This window comes from Ipomoea triloba, chromosome 3 (assembly GCF_003576645.1).
Source record: "Ipomoea triloba cultivar NCNSP0323 chromosome 3, ASM357664v1".
In the NCBI taxonomy this organism is placed as follows: Eukaryota; Viridiplantae; Streptophyta; class Magnoliopsida; order Solanales; family Convolvulaceae; genus Ipomoea; species Ipomoea triloba.
The window spans coordinates 1,954,404-1,977,555 of NC_044918.1; the positions used below are offsets into that span (position 1 = coordinate 1,954,404).

Here is a 23,152-nt window from a genome sequence, read left to right on the forward strand (position 1 = left end):
GGTTAACCCCAATAAATGTATGTTGAAATGGTGATCAAGTTTCATTTCAAATCAAACTGAAATCCAATACGGAATTATTCTGACAAAAAAGTTAAAAGGATCAGGAAACGAGCACAACACAAACTCCAGGCAGAGAGGTTCCATCCAGGATAAGGAATATGCAACTTCACTCTTCATGGCCGATCAAAGCTAAAAGGATCCTTTCATAGTCTCCTGAGGTGTCTCCAGCAATTGCACGATCCAGAGGAACGCTGTTCCTCTTCTGATACTCAGTTTTAATACGCTCCATGTCAACCTCAGCCCTGGTTGTCACTACTCTTGTAAGAGCCCATTCGTCTGTTCCCAGCTTCTTGATCGCCATTCGAAGAACCTTCTCAAAGTACTTCTCAGGGTTTGTCAAGCAGTTGATTGCTGCTCTTAGTAAGGTGAGGTACTCATCTTTAGATTCTTCCTTCAGATCCTGCAGGCATATCAAATGAAATTACCCAGCAACCTATGACTTCTTAGTAACTAATAAGTTGAGGTAGTTTGGACAACCAATTCTGAACTCACAAGGTTGTGGGATGGGTCAAAATGGATTCTAGAAAAAAAAAAAATTGAATGATATTTCAATCCGCTCAAATTAACTATGGACTATTTTGGATGGGTCTAAACTGATTTCAAGTATTTATTTGAGCAGTTTATCCATTCTGACCTGCTATAAAATTTTGACTTATGTTAACAATTGTTTTTAAAAAGTGAATTTCAAATAACATTATGCTATTTCAAATACAAAAAAGGTTATGGTAGATGAGTTAAATTTCATTAACTCGTTATTGACTCAATCCATCAGACCATCACTCCCATTCCTTCTTTTTTAGTGGCTCTAAAAACAAATTACGGGGTAAAATTTAATCAACTAGTTGGGATTATTATCCCCGAGTACTTATCAAGGCATGATTGGCTTAATGATTCGAGTTACTTACTAGCCCATTAAAATTGGTCCAAGAAAATGGATTCCAATCAAACCTCATTTGAAACTTAAGAAGAGTACATAACTTCCCTATTTAACCCTTCTAGCTTTCACTTTTAAAATGGAGTAAAGACCCCCTCTCTAATCATTCTGGCCAACTTACCCAAAATATTCCCTCACTCTTGCCAAGAATAACCTCATTCAACCCCTTACTCTCAACTTCACCTTCTTTATAGATATAAAGCTCCATTAATGGCTTCCAATCAAAGTCAAGTCATAGTTATACATATACTATTACATCAAATAGTGGAATCCTTGGCATGACTAAGACCAAAAAGACATGTGATTTTTCTTTTTTTGGGTTTCCACGTTAAAATTATGTCTCAATCTATTTCTTTACATTATTAATGCTCAACCTAGAGGTTATGTTGTGCCCCTAGGGTTAATTAACACCAACATTGACCAAATTGAATTGTAATATAAAGTGTATGGTTTGACCGAGTTAAAATGTAAACCATTCAAAGAACTATGTACTTGTGAATAAGAGATTGAGTTTTACCTTGTTGATTAAATTCCCAAATTGATCATTATAGTGATTCATGGTTGCATTCAGCTGTGCTTTACTCCTAGTAGTGATGATCCTGATGATCTCATCATCATTATAAGCCTTTTTGTCACAGATCTTCTCATGAAGTATCTTAGCCTCATTTTTTGCCAATGTCAAGTTGACCTCATCTCCCTCATACCTGAATGCAGTCACAAGAGGAACCAAAAGCTGTTTGGATATTAGTTAGGGTAATAATTAACCTGCCTATGCATCAGTTTCACTTTCATGAAGGAGGACAAACAAAATGCACATAATTCCCAAATTCTTCACAATGTCTTATGTCAGGGAGATAGTTATTTATCCATCTTTACTCTAGGAAGAAAAAGATCAGGCAACATTGAGACACCAAATTTAAATAATGAAAATTACAAGATCCAGAGTACACAAAAATGCAAAATACCTTCCGGATGTCCCCAGATGTGTGATATGCAACATCTTCTTCAAGGGATTTCTTGTAACGATCATGGTACATCTGCCTGACCTTAAAGAGATCGCTGGAAGACCTACTGCAAGCAACTTCCATTATAACCCAGTTGCTAGCCGTTAGCCGTTTTGTGGCTTCATTAATCAGGAGTGCATCTCGCTCTGCTGGAACCAATGTCCATATCAGCACTGCACGCTGTTATGTCACGCAAATAATAGCATATATACACGCTAATTAGATTTTGGAACCCAAGCCAATTTAAAGGAGGAGGAAACAAGAAAACTAAGTCAACAAAGTATATCAGAGTAGAAACATTCAAAATAAACCTGGAAGTCACTTGAAAGTTCGGCATCCAAGTCCTTGAGAAGATCCTCCTTATAAGTCGCAGCATAAGCTTCACGAATCAACTTGCGCTGTGCTGCATTCCTGTGAGCCAATATCTGAATAATGAGTGCCTCATTTGTTCCCCATCCTGCAAATTTTAAAATCAAAATTACATATATTATCATGAGTTCATTCCGACTATAAATAAAATATGCATATTAACATCTTGTGACTCCACTGTATTTAAACATTTTGTACAGGAAATCACAAGTCTAATCGAAATCGTAATACTAATTAAGCTCTTTCGCGTGGCCTAATTGCTTTAAAAAAAAACAATACAGATCGACAAAATTTATGAAAACTTTGTGCAAAGTCAAACTTCTCTAAGATAAATCGAGTCTGAAGAAGGTAAAATAAAACGACACCGCAGGACCTCATTTCCACATCCATGATCGGTGGCTGTATACATAATCGATTTAAAAACAAAAGGTATCTAACAATCAGAAACAGTGATCAAGGATTACAGATCATAAATAATTACATAATGCAAATATTAAGGGAGATCGACGTTGATGAACACATGCGCCTCAAGGATAATTAACGATGAGAGATGCAAAATGTCAAAATCGGACGTTACTAACGCATAAGCACACTCATTTCATCATAACAGCAAAGATCTGAATGTAATTGTACGATGAGCCAACCTGCGAAAGCCTTCCGGAGTTGCTCGGCGTCCTCGGTCGGAGAAGGCACAGATGCTGGAACTTTCAGACTCGCCATTCCTCTTCTTCTTACTCTGAGTGCTGGTACGATCTATGAGTGTATGAGTGTATGTGAATGTGAATTCGCTACTCGGTATGGTTTGTATAAGCTGCTAGCGCGTTTGGTGTGGTGTGTGCGTAAAATGGGGCCCACGCTTGTAATTGCATTGGTAATTTGGTATCCAAATGTTTTTTATTGCTGATTTTTTGCAAAATGAGAATAATTGTGTCAAATTTGGTGAATAAAGTTATTTTTCTTTCTTAAATTTAGTCCGTCCACGGAAAATTATTACTTAAAATTGATCAATAAGTCAGTGACCTTATAATCAAGGAGTATGTAGTCTATGTACTGACTTTTCAAAATGAAAAGTCATGAGTATGAACCTCAATGGAGGTGATATTGACTTTTTGTACTTCAACGGGTTGAGAAAATATAGATGGAAAGATACTATAATGTAATAGAGACCGGTAATAAAGTCAGTAGTAACAAAAAAAAAAAAAACAATAAAATTATACTCGTACAAATTTACAAAGTAAACGACAGTTTTGCCTTCAACTATATTTGAACTCTTCAAACCTTCTATAAATGTATTCTCATTCTATTTTACTCCACTTTACTATGTATTCACTTTGGTATTATTTTAAAAAAATGTAAAAAAAAAAACAGCACCTTATATCGTATGATAAGAGCGGTAGAGAAATTTATTTATACTTTAAAAAAAAAAATTCTACACACATTACAATACATTTAAATTTAAAAATTTTCTGAAAAATTATAATACAAATTATTAAAATTTTAAAATTTCAAACTATTAGCACATGTTAAATTATTTTTTAAAAATACATGTGTTTTGAATTTTTTAAAGTTACTTTTTTTTTTTTTAATAAACCGAGTGACAAGTATTTTAAAACAAAATTTAAATATGTTAATTGTTAAAATATTATAGGTAAGAATAAATTGAAATTTTTAAAAACTTTTATTTTTATTTTTTCTACCAATATAAATTTTTAAATTTTAAATTTATGTTTATTTTAATATATAAAGAACTTTATACATCCTAAAATGGACTTTAATTAAATTTTGCAAAGTAGTAACAAATTGGTTGTATAGTAACTAGTAAGGTATAGTGGAATAACAATAGTTTTATAAGAGATTAAAAATTTATAAGATTAAACTACCCAATTTACCACTAGAATAACCCGAATCAAATGTGATGAGTTGAATTATTATTTAGATCAACTAGTTAAGGAAGGGGTTGTTATGCCATGGACCTAGGTCCACCTTGCAAGATGGACCTGGGTCTACATTCGCATACACTATATTCTACATTCACATACACTATACTCTACCTTCACAATTTGTAAACTCCACATTCACACATTACATGATTATATGTTTAGTAACTATATTACCACTGTTATGCATTCACACATTCAAAACTCTATATTCACAGGTCCTATACTCCACATTCACAACTTGAGAACTCCACATTCACACATTACAGGGCTACAAGTTGCTAGAACTTCTTAACTCTATTACAGATTCACACATGCATAACTCTACATTCACGATTTCTATACTCNAGATCATAAATAATTACATAATGCAAATATTAAGGGAGATCGACGTTGATGAACACATGCGCCTCAAGGATAATTAACGATGAGAGATGCAAAATGTCAAAATCGGACGTTACTAACGCATAAGCACACTCATTTCATCATAACAGCAAAGATCTGAATGTAATTGTACGATGAGCCAACCTGCGAAAGCCTTCCGGAGTTGCTCGGCGTCCTCGGTCGGAGAAGGCACAGATGCTGGAACTTTCAGACTCGCCATTCCTCTTCTTCTTACTCTGAGTGCTGGTACGATCTATGAGTGTATGAGTGTATGTGAATGTGAATTCGCTACTCGGTATGGTTTGTATAAGCTGCTAGCGCGTTTGGTGTGGTGTGTGCGTAAAATGGGGCCCACGCTTGTAATTGCATTGGTAATTTGGTATCCAAATGTTTTTTATTGCTGATTTTTTGCAAAATGAGAATAATTGTGTCAAATTTGGTGAATAAAGTTATTTTTCTTTCTTAAATTTAGTCCGTCCACGGAAAATTATTACTTAAAATTGATCAATAAGTCAGTGACCTTATAATCAAGGAGTATGTAGTCTATGTACTGACTTTTCAAAATGAAAAGTCATGAGTATGAACCTCAATGGAGGTGATATTGACTTTTTGTACTTCAACGGGTTGAGAAAATATAGATGGAAAGATACTATAATGTAATAGAGACCGGTAATAAAGTCAGTAGTAACAAAAAAAAAAAAAACAATAAAATTATACTCGTACAAATTTACAAAGTAAACGACAGTTTTGCCTTCAACTATATTTGAACTCTTCAAACCTTCTATAAATGTATTCTCATTCTATTTTACTCCACTTTACTATGTATTCACTTTGGTATTATTTTAAAAAAATGTAAAAAAAAAAACAGCACCTTATATCGTATGATAAGAGCGGTAGAGAAATTTATTTATACTTTAAAAAAAAAAATTCTACACACATTACAATACATTTAAATTTAAAAATTTTCTGAAAAATTATAATACAAATTATTAAAATTTTAAAATTTCAAACTATTAGCACATGTTAAATTATTTTTTAAAAATACATGTGTTTTGAATTTTTTAAAGTTACTTTTTTTTTTTTTAATAAACCGAGTGACAAGTATTTTAAAACAAAATTTAAATATGTTAATTGTTAAAATATTATAGGTAAGAATAAATTGAAATTTTTAAAAACTTTTATTTTTATTTTTTCTACCAATATAAATTTTTAAATTTTAAATTTATGTTTATTTTAATATATAAAGAACTTTATACATCCTAAAATGGACTTTAATTAAATTTTGCAAAGTAGTAACAAATTGGTTGTATAGTAACTAGTAAGGTATAGTGGAATAACAATAGTTTTATAAGAGATTAAAAATTTATAAGATTAAACTACCCAATTTACCACTAGAATAACCCGAATCAAATGTGATGAGTTGAATTATTATTTAGATCAACTAGTTAAGGAAGGGGTTGTTATGCCATGGACCTAGGTCCACCTTGCAAGATGGACCTGGGTCTACATTCGCATACACTATATTCTACATTCACATACACTATACTCTACCTTCACAATTTGTAAACTCCACATTCACACATTACATGATTATATGTTTAGTAACTATATTACCACTGTTATGCATTCACACATTCAAAACTCTATATTCACAGGTCCTATACTCCACATTCACAACTTGAGAACTCCACATTCACACATTACAGGGCTACAAGTTGCTAGAACTTCTTAACTCTATTACAGATTCACACATGCATAACGCTACATTCACGATTTCTATACTCTACATTCTCACTTTGAACCCTCTACATTCACACATTTCTGGGCAACTCTCCATTCACACAATCATAAATCTACAGGCACGATTTCTATAATCTACATTCACACTTTGAAACCTCTACATTCACACATTTCTGGGCAACTCTCCATTCACACAATCATAAATCTACAGGCACGATTTCTATAATCTACATTCACACTTTGAAACCTCTACATTCACACATTTCTGGGCAACTCTCCATTCACACAATCATAAATCTACAGGCACGATTTCTATAATCTACATTCACACTTTGAAACCTCTACATTCACACATTTCTGGGCAACTCTCCATTCACACAATCATAAATCTACAGGCACGATTTCTATAATCTACATTCACACTTTGAAACCTCTACATTCACACATTTCTGGGCAACTCTCCATTCACACAATCATAAATCTACAGGCACGATTTCTATAATCTACATTCACACTTTGAAACCTCTACATTCACACATTTCTGGGCAACTCTCCATTCACACAATCATAAATCTACAGGCACGATTTCTATAATCTACATTCACACTTTGAAACCTCTACATTCACACATTTTTGGGCAACTCTACATTCACACAATCATAAATCTACATTCACGATTTCTATACTCTACATTCACACTTTGAAACCTCTACATTCACACATTTTTGGACAACTCTATATTCAGCAATATGTTTACTAATTTAAAAAAAAATTTAAAAAAAAAAGAAAGACAAAAACGACGTAGTTTTGAACCCAGATCCACCTTGCAAGGTGGACCCGGGTCCACAGCATAATTTACCTTAAGGAAGCCAGTTCTGAAACGCACACAACTTCTGATCTGTTTTTCCAAAAAAACTTATGATGTAAATGTCAATTAATAGTACATCTCAATAAATTTGGGTCTAGTCATCCTAATAGTGGTTGGGTGGTGTAAATGTTTAATTATTAGTTCTTCTCAATCAAATCATATGGTGATGTAGATTTTAATTATTATTAGTCCAACTCAATAAATTAGGGTCAAGTCATCCTATTAATGTTTAGGTGTTTAATTATTATCAACTAATAGTCCAAACTCAATAACCCCAGCCCAGTATCTCATTTTTTATTATTATGAATTAATAGTCCAACTCAATAACCCAGCCCAGTATCTCATTTTTTATTATAATCAATTAATAATCCAACTCAATAACACAGCCCTATATCTCATTAATGAAAATAATGTCAAGCGACTTCACTGGGGATCGAACCTTCCGTAGACCAGCGCCTTATCCATTGGGCCATGAAGTCTTTTTTATTCAAAAATAAGTAAAATTCTGATAAAACGCATATAGTGATTTAATATTTTATTGGAAAATAACACTTTCCCCAAGTTAGGTGCATATAGGCTATGTTTGGCAAAACTTATTTAGGAGCTTATAGCTTATTTTAAGCTACTAATAAACTATAAGCTCTGTTTGGTAATGTTCTCAAAATAAGCTAGTAGCTTAAAATAAGAGCTTATTTTGAAACGCTACTTGGGGTAGCTTTTCAAAAATAAGCTAGTAGCTTTTTAACTTTTTTTTCATCTTTATCCTTATTATTTTAAATAAATGACATACTTTACCCCTCCTCTCAATTAAAACCCTTTTGACATTTTCTTTTCATTATGTTTCGTAGTAATTTCAGTTTGACATTTATGTTTGAACATTAATTTTTGTATGAACTAATCTTATGAATTATAAACATTTTTTTTACTTTATATATTTTCAAATATATGTTCTTACTTTATATTTTATTTAAATATATTGATTTCATTATTTTATATTTTAATATATAAACAAACCTATTTAAATTTAAAATTATTTAAATTGTATGAAGATGTCCTTTTTAGTCTTTTTACATTCATCAACTTATCAAAAAACTAATTTTTACCAAACACTTTTAAGCATAACAGTTAGCTTAACAGCTCTTAAGATTTCAGCTTCGAGCTTATAGCTTTTCAGTTTTCAGCTACTTTTCAGCTTTCAGCTACCTTTTCAGCTAGGTTTGCCAAACATAGCCATAGTAGTTTTTTTTCCCTAAGTTATTAAAGTGACGATTTTTCATCCTTAATTATTTTAAAAGTGACAATTTCTCCCCTATAATGTAAAATCAACATTTTTGCCCTTAAGTTTATCTAATATAAATAATAATTATTACCGAAATGGTCCCTCGACTATTGCAAAATTACCAATTTGGTCCTCGACAATTTTTTGTGCCCAATTAAGTCCCTCGACTTTGAAAATTTTAACCAATTTTGTCCTTCGTTTATTTTGCCATTAAATCGGGACCAAATTGGAAATTTTGCTATAGTCAAGGGACCAAATTGGTAACTAAATTTTCACTGAAATGGTCCCTTGATTATAGCAAAATTACCAATTTGGTCCCTTGACTATAGCAAAATTACCAATTTGATCCCGGTTTTAACGGATGTTTAACGGCAAAAATACCGGAAGACCAAATTGGTTAAAATTTTCAAAGTCGAGGGACTTAATTGGGCACAAAAAATTGTCGAGGACCAAATTTATAATTTCGTAATAGTCAAGGGACCATTTCGGTAATAAACTCTATTATTAAATTTTAAGTTTATCTAATAGGGAGCATTATATCTCATATTTTTTAATACAAAATATCCTTTCTGATGTATTATAATGCCTTCCAGTTTTCACATTTTGTAAGCATGCTTGCAATTATTAGTAATTTTTTGCTAGAAAATTGTATCTTTTAAAGTTGCCATTGGTTATATAGTAACCTATAAGACTTTCAATTGGTTACATCGGTGAAGTTTGAGAAGAAAAATCAGGGGTAGATTAGGTTACTTTCAATTGGTTACATCGGTGAAGTTTGAGAAGAAAAATCAGGGGTAGATAGTACACACAAGGCTCTTATGTGTATATTTTTCCTCACAAATGGCCCCAAAATCATTCCCAACACAAGCAATTCATTTGATTGTTGGACGATAGATTGTGACTTAAAATGTATGTTATCTATATATTGTGACTTCCACTAGTTAAAGTGTTCAAAAAAGAGGGAGAGAGATGGGACTTGGGAGTGGACATGCCCCTTTAAAAAGTTGCAGCCTCCCTCCACTTTAAGCCTCAAATGCTCAATTATTATTTTTGTGGAAATTTGTAAATGGAATATACTTTTTCCGAAAGGGCAAAAACTTGTGTGAGACCGTCTCAACATGAGACGGATCGGGTCGGGTATGCACAAATGTCATACTTATATGCTCAAATGTAATACTAATTAGGAATAAAATTTTTGTTACTTATTAAGGTAAATGTAATACTTTTAAGGGAAAATACAATACTTTTACATTTCGATTTAAAAGTATTACATTTTTACTCAAAATTATTATATTTGTCCTTATAAGTGAGAGGCACTTGTCAACATTACTTATTATGAAAAATGTATTACTTTTTCTCTTATAAGTAATAAAAATTGTATTTTTGATTAGTGTTATATTTGAGCATATAAGTATGACATTTGCATGGTGATTTGAACCGACCCGACCCGTCTCACGAATAAGGATCCTTGAAACGGTCTCACACAAGTGTGACCCTTCCGAAGGTAGGATTATGTAGTAACAGGTAATCACAAGGTTTAAAATTTAACGTTTTAAAAATTTATTTATTAATGTTATTAGTTTAAATTGGTAAGCTAGGAGCAAATATAGATTAATTTACTTTTTAAAAGTCCTCTATTTATTTGTATCACAAGATGAACTTTCTTGTAAGTTAAAAAACGATACATTAATTGTGTTTAATTCAAAAAATCACTTCCACTATTACTAACACATAATATTAAAATATCTCATACCAGCTAAATGTTATACCACGACTAGAGTTCATTTTGTATTGTGAATCTTAATATAAAAATTATGTACATTCAATTAATACATTCTGTATTTATAGTTAACAGTTTTTATATATGTAAGTAAATAACTTGATAATTGCTAACATATGTAATAACTGCAGAATTTGAAGATTATTTCTAGATAGTGGTCTATGTAAGGTATAAGCAATATTATCTCTCCTTTTTTTCAGTTAGTCAATTCCTCACGTTCCGCCAAAGTAATATTCAACGGCAAGTCTCATTACCTTATCGTCTACCTTTTCTTTTTCTATGACTGAACTGAAAATCAAAATTCTCAAAGGTCGTTTCATACTTTCATCCCGCTGAGATCATAGCTTTTCTGCTTAATCGCGACCTGATCACCGGGCAAGGCAACCCGACCTCGTTTTCCCTCGATCGGGTCGCCCGGCAATGTCGGCGACCAAACCCAAAGTTTCAGTAACGAATCCGAATGCGAACTCAAGCCCAAAGATCTGGCTTTTTTCTCTACTGCTAACCCTCCAGTATGGCTTTCAGCCACTCATCTCCAAACGCTTTGTCAGGTTCTAATTTTGCTTATCACTATTCCCTGATCTTCTTAATTGTGCGTGGATATTAATGCTTTTCACTTTATCAATTGTTCCCTGTATATATTTGATTGCATGTACTTGTATCCAGAGAGTGCATTTTTTGTTATTTTGATTTATGATATATCATTTTTGTTAAGGAAAAGACTTAGTTTTTTGTTCTCTTCTTTTTTCCTTAAAAGCAAGAAACTATTTTCAAAGTTATTGGTGTGGATTTCCACTTTATAGAATTATAGTTGCATCTATAATCCTATATGCTGTTGGAAGTACTTGTTTTTAATCTTTCTGTTGTGTCACTCCATGATAACCATGTTCCCTCCTGAAGTTCCTATCATATCTTTCCTGCAGACGAGAGGTGATTGTAACTTCATCTGTTTTAACATGTGAATTAGTCAAGGTAATTTTTTCCTTTTTCGCTTCTCCCACACGCCACTCCCTTCCTCAATCTATGAGCTGATCTTCAATTCATTGTTTGTATACTCAGTGGCATTGACATTGAATTGCAGGTTAGTTGTGCTCTTATTCTAATAGCAAAAGAAGGTAATCTGAAGAAACTATTCAAGAATTGGACTTTGGTTGGCTCGTTGACTGCCTCAGGGCTACCTGCTGCTATATATGCACTCCAGAATAGCTTGTTGCAGATTTCATACAAGAATCTTGATTCTCTCACTTTTTCAATTTTGAACCAAACAAAGCTGTTCTTCACTGCTTTGTTTACCTTTATAATATTGAGGTATGCCTGTGCTCATCAAATAGTTTCCTTTTCAGATCAACTTTAGGATTGTTACTAACATCACATTGTCTCTGTGGGACTCATCAATTTCTTTTGTATTAAGTCAATAGTGTCTTTGATATAAGTGTGCATATTTTTCATTGAGGCACAAGCCTTTATAATATTGGTTTTAGAAGTGACATAATTCCTTAACAGATTGCTGACTTATAGTTGTCAGCTTAATGATATATTAAATTAGTCACCCATTGAGGGTATGCATAAAGGTTTAATGAAGCTACTCTGGCTGTAAAAGTAAGTTTACCTAATCTTACTCAAATTTTGTGGTGACCAATTTTTTTCCATGACTGGTTTTGTCCATGGATTAGTGGATTGCCCTTCATTCAAATTGCATTTTATCCAGATCCTGGATCTCTTTTTGTTTCTTCAGATCAAGTTTTGCGTTGCTTATATGACATTGTAGTGCTGACTGTAAACCTCACTTGCCAGCATCTCAGAAAGCCCTTTCTTTTTCTGTTTTATAGGCAGAAGCAAACAATTCAACAAATTGGGGCTCTTTTCTTGTTGATTATTGCAGCTGTCCTTCTTAGTATTGGTGAAGGCTCCAGCAAAGCATCTGCTAGTAATAATATTAATCCTGATGAAATCTTATTCTATGGGATTGCTCCAGTCTTGGTAGCTTCTGTACTCTCTGGCTTGGCTTCTGCATTGTGTCAGTGGGCCTCTCAGGCAAGCAGATCTCCATCATTTTTTTCTCTTTACTCTGCTGACAACTTTGTTATTGTTTATTTACACACATTTATACTTCTCTATGCGTCAGGTCAAGAAACACAGTTCTTACATGATGACCATTGAGATGTCCATAATTGGGAGTCTCTGCTTGATAGCTAGTGCTTTCAAGTCTCCAGATGGAGAAGCCATCAGACTGCATGGATTCTTCTATGGTTGGACTGCACTGACAATGGTATAAGATCTTTATAATATAGAGAAAATGCTTTTAGATTTTATAAATTTGTGAAGTGGTCTGTTGCATGTGTAACATGCTCCTTACAATTTGTCTAATCGCTAATTAGAATTTTGGTTTTAAATTTTACTACATACAATTCAGATCAGGGCTTCTATCCACATTTTCCTGTTTCTTCAAAATTTCTATTAACTTTACCTAATATGGAATACCTTCTGTTTCTATTTCTTGGGAGTTGCCTTTTAAACCCATTTGTATTCCCATTTCTATCTAATGTAGTTTGTGAATTTCTTTATCCTCTAGTTTGTGCTCATCTTCTCGGGATTCTCACTGTTTTTGCGGGGTTTCTATTCAGTTAATCTCTTTTAAAAACTAGAAATTTTCCAAACAGATGAAAATTTCTAAAAATTTGTTTCTGAAGATGGAGTGAAGTAGCTAATATTTGTTGCTGTTGTTGTTGCTTTTTTTTTTTTTTAATAATAAATTATTTTGTTTCAGGTCCCTGTTACACTAAATGCCGTTGGTGGAATTCTTGTTGGTCTTGTGACCTCCTATGCTGGTGGCGTACGAAAGGCAAGTACCACACAATGAACCCTCTCTTTCTGTTGCTCTCTCTCACACTCACACATAAAGCACAATTGCATATGTAAATGTAGCCATCTCGATGTCTCGTCTCAGGACCAATGGTTTTAAGCATAGACAAGTATCTTCGACATACTAAGTGCATCAAAACATGACACTTCTCTTCATTTTCTCCCATATAGGTCGAATTATTTCCTGTTTGTAACACGCACAACCTTCCAATATGTATATAGAGATTTTTCATGCGTGTAGCTCAAACTTGCCTTTTCTCTTACCTCGATTCATTTATGGACATTCCTGATATTATCACATATATGCAGGGATTTGTCATTGTCTCTGCACTCCTTGTTACCGCTCTTCTGCAGTTCATCTTCGATGGCAAACCTCCTTCAATATACTGCCTCATGGCACTTCCACTGGTCATTACTAGCATCTCTATTTACCAAAAATACCCATACCGTATTAAGAAGAAGGAATCATGAAGATGCAGCATTGTGAGTGGAAGTTTACTTGGCCATACACCAAAACTAGTTTTGAATTTACTGACAGATATAGGGAAGAGTTGCTGTATTATTGTTATTGTTTACAGAAGTTGACTGCCTCAGGTTAATATGTTGAGAAAGGATTGGCATTCTTATAGCATGATAGTATTTTAAAGAAATATGCACACAATTAAATTTTGAGTTGTACTATATGGACTTCTAAATCTTACTCTCTTAATTTTACTCCTTATGTGGTGGGTACTGATAAGTTATTTTTTCGTGTGGGTTTCAATACAAATGTCTCCATTAAGATTTTGTGTGTGAGAATAGAAAATGGGAGTACACATAGTATAATTCTCTTGTCTGACCCAAGAAATGTCGGTTCAATATGAAACTGTAATACTTATACTAAAAAATGTAATACTAATCAGGAATAAAGTGTTTGTTGCTTGTAATACTTCTATAGAAAAATGTAATAATTTTAAATCAAAATAAAAAAATATTACATTTTTCTTCTTAAAGTACTCCGTATTACACTCCTTATAAGTAACAAATACGGAGTACTTTATTCATGATTAATATTACATTTTTTTGTATAAGTATTACATTTTCATCCTGATCCGACTTATCTCACGGAAAAAGATTCATGAAACAGTTTTACATGAATTTTTGTCAATTTTACAACATTAATTTAGTTTTAGGAGAGTTGAGTTGGCATGCACATGTCTGAATTAGTGTGCATGCCCTTATAAGCGATATAGAACTTCATAAATAAATTTAACAACTCAACTTGAAATTAATCAAATTCAATAAAAGTATAAAACTACAAGATATCAAAAGTATAAATATTTAATTAAATTCTATAATAGAATTACAAGATACTGAAAGCAATAATATTGGAAAGATTTTCCATACGCATTTATTATTGGTTTATTATAGACTATGATAAAAAAGGAAAATGCATATTTTCTCGCATTTTTCACCGCCTAACATCACTGTTGGACTAATTAAGATATTTTCATCCATTTTTATACCTTGCTTGTAATTAATATATTATGTACTTTCAATTGATAACTTATGATAACATATTATGTACTTTCCGTTAGAATTGTGTAATTTTTGACTCACCTAAATAAACTGACCAGTTTGAAATTCGAAGTAAGGGATGATGCAGGTATCCAAAACTGAAGAAACAATCTAAACGGACGAGTAGAAGATTCAAACGAAGGATCGGGTGAAAGAATTAGGCGAATAATTGGGCAGAGAGAAAAGTAGTTCAGTTGGAGACCAAGCTGACTTGGGGCAAAGGTCGGTGCAACTGTGGACCTGTTATTCATAAAGGATTGATTCCTCTTCCAGTGTGAAAGGAAAATACCATATATGAAAAGCGATCTAGGGTGGATTCGCAGAAGGTCGGAGAAGATCCCATAACAATTTGGAAAGAAATTGTATGCATTTATTATTGATTTGCTTACCTAGTTTAGACGGATTTCTTGGCTTCCAAATGCTCAATCTTCATGTATAAATACATTGCTAGTGTCTTGAACAATGGTTAAGCTCTCTAATCGCACATAAGACAATAAAATATCTTTTTGACAACATTCCAATTGATCTTTCAGTTATATTGGCTGGCTAATTGACTGCCTTCATAGTCATAAAACCAACAGAGATAATTAAATATTTGCGCCAAATTAAACTTGCTCATCTTACCATCAAAAGCAAACCAACTGGTTTCATCCGGACAATAAACAAAAATTGTGAATCATGTTTTATAGTAACAACCACATTAAGGACGTCTCCAACTTGGTATCCTATAGCAGACTGCCAGCTACCTAGAAGACCATTCAATCCTGGTTCCAAAACATATCTTGAACAATAGTAATAGTAATAATAATAGTGTATCTAATTGAACACCCTAAGTTTTTAGTATTTCCAACTTCTTTTTCTTTAGTTTTTTTTCTTCCATGTAAAGTACAAACTCTAGCATGCGCAACCTCCACCTTGTTGCTCTGCAGAATTAGTATTTGTGGTGGGCTTCAAATTCACATCAACCATATCTTCCTGTTTTGTGGATGAAAGTGTCTCCATCCCTGGCAAGGCAGCCGCAATCTTACGGAATAAAGGCTGCATAATGGAACTCCAAACTGAGATTTTGTGTATTCATGCACTTTTTTGTGTCAACACTTATCTACCTAAAGAAACTAATGGCTTCAAATGTTCATGTATGACCCAAGCCACAGAGAGAGGAGTTTGCAATTCACATTTTATGCCACCAAAAGGCAAAGGAGTTTGCAATTCACATTTTATGCCACCAAAAGGCAAACATTACCAAAGGTCAGTATTTGAGGTCATAAGTTAAAGGTAACTTTACCTTGATATTGAATCCAGCCTTAGCACTGGTTTCTATAAACATGACACCGAACTCCCGAGCCTTGGCATCACCTTCTTCTATTGAAACTTGCCTGTTTAAATAGCAGAATCATCATAGAAGATTTCTGAGAAATGATATGGAGTATATGTCAAGAGACAGAATTAAAAAAATGTGATCAATCTGTGTCTTTTCTTTCAAAACAATTTCTTTGTTCTTTTAGATAAATTTTTCTAATGGAAGCAAGCAATAGCATGCTATCAAATATCAATAAAAGGGAAAAAACATGAGAACAGAAAAAAAGAGGTTCCAGAAAATTGAAGCTGATATCGGCAAAAGAATGTCATATTTCCGCAGATTTACACTTAATCTGCAAGGTGCATTTGTACTCTTCAATGTTTAGACATACATTGCAAGAAAAATTTCAAAAGCAGTAAACGATGGGCACCAATCATATAAATAATTGGATATATGCAACTTTCAGCTAGGAAATCATGGCAGAATTCAAAGAAGCTGACAGAGTTGATGAAAATCAAAGAACCCACAATTGACTGACGTACAAACAATTCAGCAACTTCAATGGAAATACAAAAGAAGCACAAATCTATTTCACCATTTAACAATACACTTGTGAAAGATGGAATAAAAAGAGAAACCACTGACCTTTTATCAACAAGATCAGTTTTGTTCCCAACAAGAACAATAATGACATCACTGCCTCTTTCAGTGCGTACTTCCTCAATCCATTTTGAAGTGTTAAAAAATGATTGACGGTCTGCAAATGTGATGGTTTGGCTATTAACTATGGTTTGTCACATTTGATGGGTAAAATTGTACAAAGAGATAGATATGTCAATCGAAAGAAACAATTGCATTGATTAAAATTTTCTAGATTTTGTCCTCATAAAATTTTGAGTAGGTAAAAAACAGAGAAATATAAAGAAATCTCTTGCATGGTCACTTCAATTAGTAACTCACTTGCAACATCATATACTATCACTGCAACAGAAGAATCTCTGATGTAACTTGGGATAAGACTTCTAAACCTCTCCTGTCCAGCAGTATCCCTGTATGAAGTTGGAAATGAAATGTTAAGAAGACTATGGAGTAATATTTAATTATATTTATGAACACAGGGTACACCACCAATCTCTTAATGATCAATTAGTATGAACTTTCACTTATATGTTCTCTTCAGTCCATTCAATATAAATGTATGACTATGTTCAGCAGGAAAGCAGAATATAAGGTAAAATTGTAAATCTTGACCATGCTTAAAGGTTTGGCAGGAACCCAAAAATAAAAATAAAACTAAAACCACATAGACACCCCCACACAAAGTGTGTAGACTACTAAAATACTTGCATGTCTGTTGATATTTTATTTAGCTTTCAAAATGTGTCCTGTGAAATCAACATATGCACTGACTCAGATATGTTGCCTGTTAAGAATGAATGATAACCCTACCAGAGTTGCAAGCGAACTGTTCGATCTTCAAGGTACATTGTCTTAGATAAAAAATCAATTCCAATCGTAGCCTGCATGTTGTAACAAAAATGTAAGGAAGAGCTTCAAAATCATGACAAATGTAAGTTTGAATGCGTGATTTTGCAGTGAGTCTTCATGGGTTTAAGATAACACAACCCACCATCTTGCTTAATACTTTATTTAGGAGTTATTGCCACTTTTGGCCCTTAGCTATTATCTTCTTCTCACATTTGATCCCAACTATTAATCCTTGCCACATTTGGTGCGCTTTTCTTGCCACATTTGGTCTTGCAAACTAATGTTTGGCAACCACAAGTTATAAATGTTAATTTTTCTCCTATAAATATTAATTTTTCTCTTATCGGACAACTTCAAAGGCACGTCGTCCCTTCAAATCTAAATACACACTACTGTCACTATTTTTATAAAAAAAAAAAAAGCCCCCAAAATTGAAGGAAATGTAAAAAATCTTTACCCTTTTCTCCTGCCACTCTACACCCAAAAATCGGAAGAAGCTTCACATTTCGGGCAATTTTGGAAGTTTTAGTAATAGTAATGTATATTTAGATTTGAAAGGACAACCTTGTCCTTGAAGCTTTTCCAAATAAAAATAAAATTAACTTTTCCAATAATTGTTTGAAATGTATTTGGTCGATAGGACGAAACGTGACAAGAAAAGCATACTTGTCTACCAAATGTGATAAGATTAATAGTTCTGGATAAAATGTGGGAAGAAAATTATAGTCAATGGACCAAAAGTAACAAAGAATTAAATAGGCATCATTTCTTGAGAAACTAATCTCATACTCCGCAAGTCATATGCAAGTACAGCACAATTACCTAGTTACATGTTTAAATTCAAACATTTCAAAATAATCCTATATATAATGTTTTGATTTAGCAATTGGCAATCTATCCTTCCATTGTTATACAAACAGTAATTCCATTTCAAACACTCGAATTCTTTCTTAACCATATATGAGAACATACAGCTGAACAGGAAATCCTTGATCCGCTTCATCAAAATATCTAAATACTTCAAAACTAAACACGGAGCATACGAGAAAATAAGATCCACCTACATTTACGTTAGAAACAAACAAGAATATGAAAATCTGTCCATACACATGACCTACCTTCATCCCACGATGACAAGCCGGAGAATTGTTTATAACGGCGAATTTGAGAAGAAAGCATTTTAATGCGAGCATTGAAAGAAATCTAGATCATACCTGATAGGTAGTATCGAATTTATCGTACATGAAGCGAGTGATAATGCTGGTTTTGCCGACCGATTGATCACCGAGAAACACCAGCTTATACTTGGCCAGAGGCGATACCACCGCCATTACGTTGTGTTTCGGTTAAAATCTCTGCGTTTCAAACTTTTCTTCTCAGCGTTTGGAGGGAGATCAGATCTGGATCGGTGGAATACGAGAGAGAAGCACTAAGAAGGAAGGGAGCGAAGAACGGACAACGAAATGCGCAGACTGCCTTTGAATTATCGTTTTATATACGTCTCTAAGATGAAACCGCCAACCACGCCCAAACACGGCAAAATCCAAATTTTCTCGTTTTTGGAATTACTTTCCGTCGTCACATTACAATGACTAGCATGCCCTTTTTCGTTCCTTGGATCGTTGCTTTATCAAGATCAGGGAACTGAGAGAAGGGGGTTAATTTTGGTACCATCCAATTGCTACAGACTAGTTAGTTACGGAGTAGCGAGGACTAAACTTTTTAATTAATATTATATGCACGTAAATTTAAATATTCATGCATGAGATTAATTTGTTATAAAAGACATCAACTTATAAGTTGGCAATACATATAAAATGTTGTGAAGTGTAAATTTATGTAATTTTTTTTTAAATAATTACAAATTACCAATTAAATACTTACATTTTTCATGAGTATTTTTATAACATTTAAAAATTAGTATTAAATGAAGAACTTTTATTTAAAGTTAAAAGGAAAGTTAGGAAAAAATACGGTAAGAAGGTTGTGTGCGACTATCAAAGTATATAGTTTTGTGGGTTCCAATTTCGATCAAGTGTTGTGGTTGAATTGGCGAGCTTTGGGCTAATATTATATTTTGTTGTGTTGAAATAGACGGTATAGACATGTGGAGCTTGAAAGTGATTCGTTAGTAGCTATTGGGGGGATTTTGCATGCACATAGAAAATGATAAGGGCCCCGTATTTGAATATTATTAGTGATATTCGTGAGTCGATTAGGAGAGACTGGTATTTACGTCTACGACATATTCATCAAGAGACAAACTTTCCCGCTAACTAGATGAAATACATGTAATTAATAGGGGAACAATTTGGGTTGCGAGTTTTAGAAAATTCACGAAACAAAGTTAAACCACTCTTAGCAGCTTATAATGTGGAAGTAGCTAGATCATGTTTTGTTTAATTATGAGTTGTTTTTGTTCTTTTCTTTATCCTACAATATGAAAAAAAAAATTATTGCTAAATTACAATGTTTTTATCTATTTCTTGTGAATTAAATTTGAGTTATAGTGGTTTAGTTGTCTCCTCTAACTAATGATGAGTTGAGGATAAATAATTTATTTCAATTTTGCGCTTTTAGTTTTGGAATATAGTTTCAATTTCATTTATTATGTCTGACATTAATTTTTTTTTTCTTTTTTATGCTTGATATTTTTAAAGATACTACTTTTCAAATTGTCCTCCTATAGTCCTATATATACATATAATTAAGTGATTTGTTTTTTTATAAACTAAAGAAATTTCGAAGGCTTTGAATTTGAAGTGGATCATTTCTTTAAAAAGTTAGATAACGAAAGGTAATTCCTATGTCAAATTACATAGAGCGGTTTTCCTACCCTCATTTCATTTGTAATACTTTGTATCTGAATTATGATTAATGCTATTTATTGTTTCCCTTTCGAGAAAACATGTAAACCCTTTTTAAAAGTGAAAATTAAAATCAAACACTATAAATAAAAGTACCACTATATCAAACAACTAGGATAATTTTTTTTAATAAATTAATACTTTAACGTAAAAAGAAAGTCAAACCTCTAGTCTACCGCATTTGTAGTATAAATTATTGGTTAAAATGTCAATTTGACATTTATGTTTTCAGCGGCTATGGATTTATTACCATTTGTTATTGAAAGAATCGGTTAAAAGTAGTATAAGATATCAAATAGAAGCTAACACCATGGATACGAGTTGTTAATTGCAAGCAAGAAAACATAAAGTTTTAGGATACATGCATTTGGTTATTTATTTATTCACGAAAAGAGAGGCTATGGGAGGGATATTCAAGGCATTAAGCTTGCATGTTCACTTAACCATATATAAATGTTGAAATCGGAACCATGTGGACTTTAAATCAAAAGTCACTTTACTTGATCTCCACTTTTTGTGTTACGATTTATATTTTGTTTGTAATACTCAACATACAGTCATAAACTGATAAACCTGTAATGTGAAATGATATGGCTTTAAAGTCAATAGTACTGGACCAAATGCTGTAATGTCTTTGGTCCAACTCGTCCTGCTGGACCAAACCCCTTCAGTACAAAGAGGGCTGTAATCAAGACCCCATTTTCAAACTAATTATTGTACTTGGGCTCTACATACGCCGTATTAGTGATAACCATCAAAGAACTAAGATGCTTCCATGAATCAGGGTTCAAATAGTAATACTTTTGGTATAGGTTTATTTTTAATATACTAAATCTTTAGTGTATAATTATTTAAATTTGCAATACACTTAAAATGAACATTGAATTCACTAAAAATAAATATGTATCAAAATATAATAAATTTACTAAAAATGAACTTAGGGTGTGTTTGGAAAGCAGGAAAATGACTTCTGGAAAATGTTTTTCGGAAAATGAGTTCATTTTCTGTGTTTAGATGTATTCTGGAAAACTGTCTTTGGGTGTTTGGTTCATTTTCTGGAAAATAAGTAGAAAATGTATAATTATATATTTTTATTATTTTATTTAAAATATAAAAATATTTATAATAATACAAAACTAATATTTTTATATAAATAAAATTTTAAAAAAAATAATAAAAAATAAAACTCCCCTTTGGTATTTTCCATGGGCGGAAAATGACTTCCGCCCATTTTGAGCGGAAGTCATTTTCCGCCAATTTGAGCCTATTTTCCCCAGTCAACGGAAATCATTTTTCGTTGACTGGGTTTTCCAAGTGAAGCCAAACATGAGAAACCTGGCAAATGATTTCCAGAAATCATTTTTTGGGTTTCCAAACACAGCCTTATATCAAGATTCACCTGTAAGGCAGATTGGAGTCCGCTATATAATTTGCCAAAGAACTAATGGGCTGTTTGGTTCACGGAATAGGTAGGGAATGTCATAGCATTCCCAATAATAAACAATTCCGTTGTTTGGTTCGCATTTGTATTCCCAAGAACATTATTCCCGGGAATGAGCTATTACCCTTGCCCATTGTGGGGCCTTGAATCCCATTAGCCAAGTTTTACTTGAAGTGTGCTAGGAATTATTAACCATGGCTCATTGAACTTGCACAATTCAACTTTAGTATATTCAAGCTCATTAAATCACTTGCATTTGCATCCCCATGCCAGTCTACAAGTTATTCACTCCATAGAATAAATCATCTCCAAATTTGATATATAACTAAAAGACAAAATAGAATATTATCACCCATCCCAAGTCATTCTATTATCACTCCCCATTGGCTTCCGCTCCAAGGCCATAGCCATCCATTACTCCATTAGATATCATATTCACATAATCACATGTTTAGTTTGTGTTTAACTTAGCAATAATTGCTAAATTTTCTATGTATGAATTCCCTTCTTTGCAAAGAAAAGGGTGTAAAACATATTAATATCGTCAATATACTTAATACATTGAAGTACCTAAATCACCTAGAGTGATTCAAGCTACTTCATTCTCTATTAAAATACTTAATACATTGAAGTACCTAAATCACCTAGATTGATTCAAGCTACTTCATTCTCTATTCAAATACTCTCTAGCGTGCCGACTAGCTGAGCAAAGCTAAAAAAAAAAAAAACAAAATAACAAAAAAAAACAAAAAATTAAAAAAAAAAAATACATGCCCAAGTAGGTGCCTGGTCAACGAACAACTAGATGGGTAACTCTACCAACTAGTCAACCAGCCAATTAAATAGGCGACTATCACCTAATACGTCTCAGCCTAGCGGCGCCCTAGGCAGCCACCTAGGCCAGTTTTACAACGTCAACTATATATGATAATTTATACTAGTTTATGTTAGGACTACCAAAATACAAGGTAAATAAACAGTAGCAGTGTGAATTAAATTCTTGTTTTGTAATCTTTTGTCACCTTCAAGGTAAAACTCAATCCAAATAAGCAGTTCCTTGCAACTTGCAGCATCCTACTACTAATGTTTGGTTTATTCAGTATCACCAGCTCTAACTTCAGATCTTGGGGCAAGAAAGTGGCATCAAGAACAAAATCCAAGCATTAAACACTACCAAATTTGTACACTTCAATGAAGTTGTGTAAGGGGGATCCTAGTCTCTTCATTAACAAATTTCAAGGATTTGGCTGAATTTTTGCATAGGAGTAGAATTATGATGATG

At 33.0% G+C, this 23,152-nt stretch overlaps 3 protein-coding genes across 4 annotated transcripts; 1 reads left to right on the top strand and 2 right to left on the bottom strand.

Moving 5' to 3' along the window:
- Nucleotides 1-16: 16 nt before the first annotated feature.
- LOC116013285 (annexin D2-like) lies at nucleotides 17-4,938 on the bottom strand. Of its 2 annotated transcripts, none has more exons than XM_031252956.1 (5): nucleotides 4,833-4,938; nucleotides 2,310-2,455; nucleotides 1,960-2,178; nucleotides 1,512-1,727; nucleotides 17-460 (listed from the first exon to the last, which is right to left on the bottom strand). In XM_031252956.1, exons 1-5 carry the CDS (start codon nucleotides 4,906-4,908, stop codon nucleotides 167-169), a joined length of 951 nt encoding a protein of 316 aa, XP_031108816.1. In that variant the 5' UTR covers nucleotides 4,909-4,938; the 3' UTR covers nucleotides 17-166. The 2 variants fall into 2 exon arrangements, with proteins under 2 accessions (XP_031108816.1, XP_031108815.1); XM_031252955.1 differs by lacking the exon at nucleotides 4,833-4,938 and adding an exon at nucleotides 3,012-3,165.
- Nucleotides 4,939-10,576: 5,638 nt separating this feature from the next.
- Nucleotides 10,577-13,949, top strand: LOC116011760 (UDP-N-acetylglucosamine transporter ROCK1-like). The gene is made up of 7 exons (XM_031251161.1): nucleotides 10,577-10,906; nucleotides 11,279-11,327; nucleotides 11,437-11,663; nucleotides 12,185-12,389; nucleotides 12,481-12,624; nucleotides 13,123-13,197; nucleotides 13,527-13,949. The coding sequence occupies exons 1-7, from the start codon at nucleotides 10,776-10,778 to the stop codon at nucleotides 13,686-13,688; spliced, it is 993 nt and encodes a 330-aa protein (XP_031107021.1). The 5' UTR covers nucleotides 10,577-10,775; the 3' UTR covers nucleotides 13,689-13,949.
- Nucleotides 13,950-15,368: 1,419 nt separating this feature from the next.
- On the bottom strand, nucleotides 15,369-19,045 carry LOC116012282 (ras-related protein RABH1e-like). The gene is made up of 6 exons (XM_031251786.1): nucleotides 18,777-19,045; nucleotides 17,524-17,594; nucleotides 17,035-17,123; nucleotides 16,720-16,831; nucleotides 16,060-16,150; nucleotides 15,369-15,812 (listed from the first exon to the last, which is right to left on the bottom strand). Exons 1-6 carry the CDS (start codon nucleotides 18,891-18,893, stop codon nucleotides 15,669-15,671), a joined length of 624 nt encoding a protein of 207 aa, XP_031107646.1. The 5' UTR covers nucleotides 18,894-19,045; the 3' UTR covers nucleotides 15,369-15,668.
- Nucleotides 19,046-23,152: the final 4,107 nt, after the last annotated feature.

Coding starts and splice junctions, on each gene's coding strand:
- LOC116013285 (XM_031252956.1), bottom strand. CDS start 4,908: ATGGCGAGTCTGAAAGTTCCAGCATCTGTGCCTTCTCCGACCGAGGAC. Junction 2,179..2,309: donor AACTTTCAAGTGACTTCCAG/GTTTATTTTGAA, acceptor GTGACATAACAG/CGTGCAGTGCTGATATGGAC. Junction 461..1,511: donor TTGGGAATTTAATCAACAAG/GTAAAACTCAAT, acceptor ATATGCCTGCAG/GATCTGAAGGAAGAATCTAA.
- LOC116011760 (XM_031251161.1), top strand. CDS start 10,776: ATGTCGGCGACCAAACCCAAAGTTTCAGTAACGAATCCGAATGCGAAC. Junction 11,328..11,436: donor TAACATGTGAATTAGTCAAG/GTAATTTTTTCC, acceptor ATTGAATTGCAG/GTTAGTTGTGCTCTTATTCT. Junction 11,664..12,184: donor TTTACCTTTATAATATTGAG/GTATGCCTGTGC, acceptor TCTGTTTTATAG/GCAGAAGCAAACAATTCAAC.
- LOC116012282 (XM_031251786.1), bottom strand. CDS start 18,893: ATGGCGGTGGTATCGCCTCTGGCCAAGTATAAGCTGGTGTTTCTCGGT. Junction 17,595..18,776: donor AATTCGATACTACCTATCAG/GTATGATCTAGA, acceptor TACAACATGCAG/GCTACGATTGGAATTGATTT. Junction 15,813..16,059: donor AGGCTGGATTCAATATCAAG/GTAAAGTTACCT, acceptor TCCATTATGCAG/CCTTTATTCCGTAAGATTGC.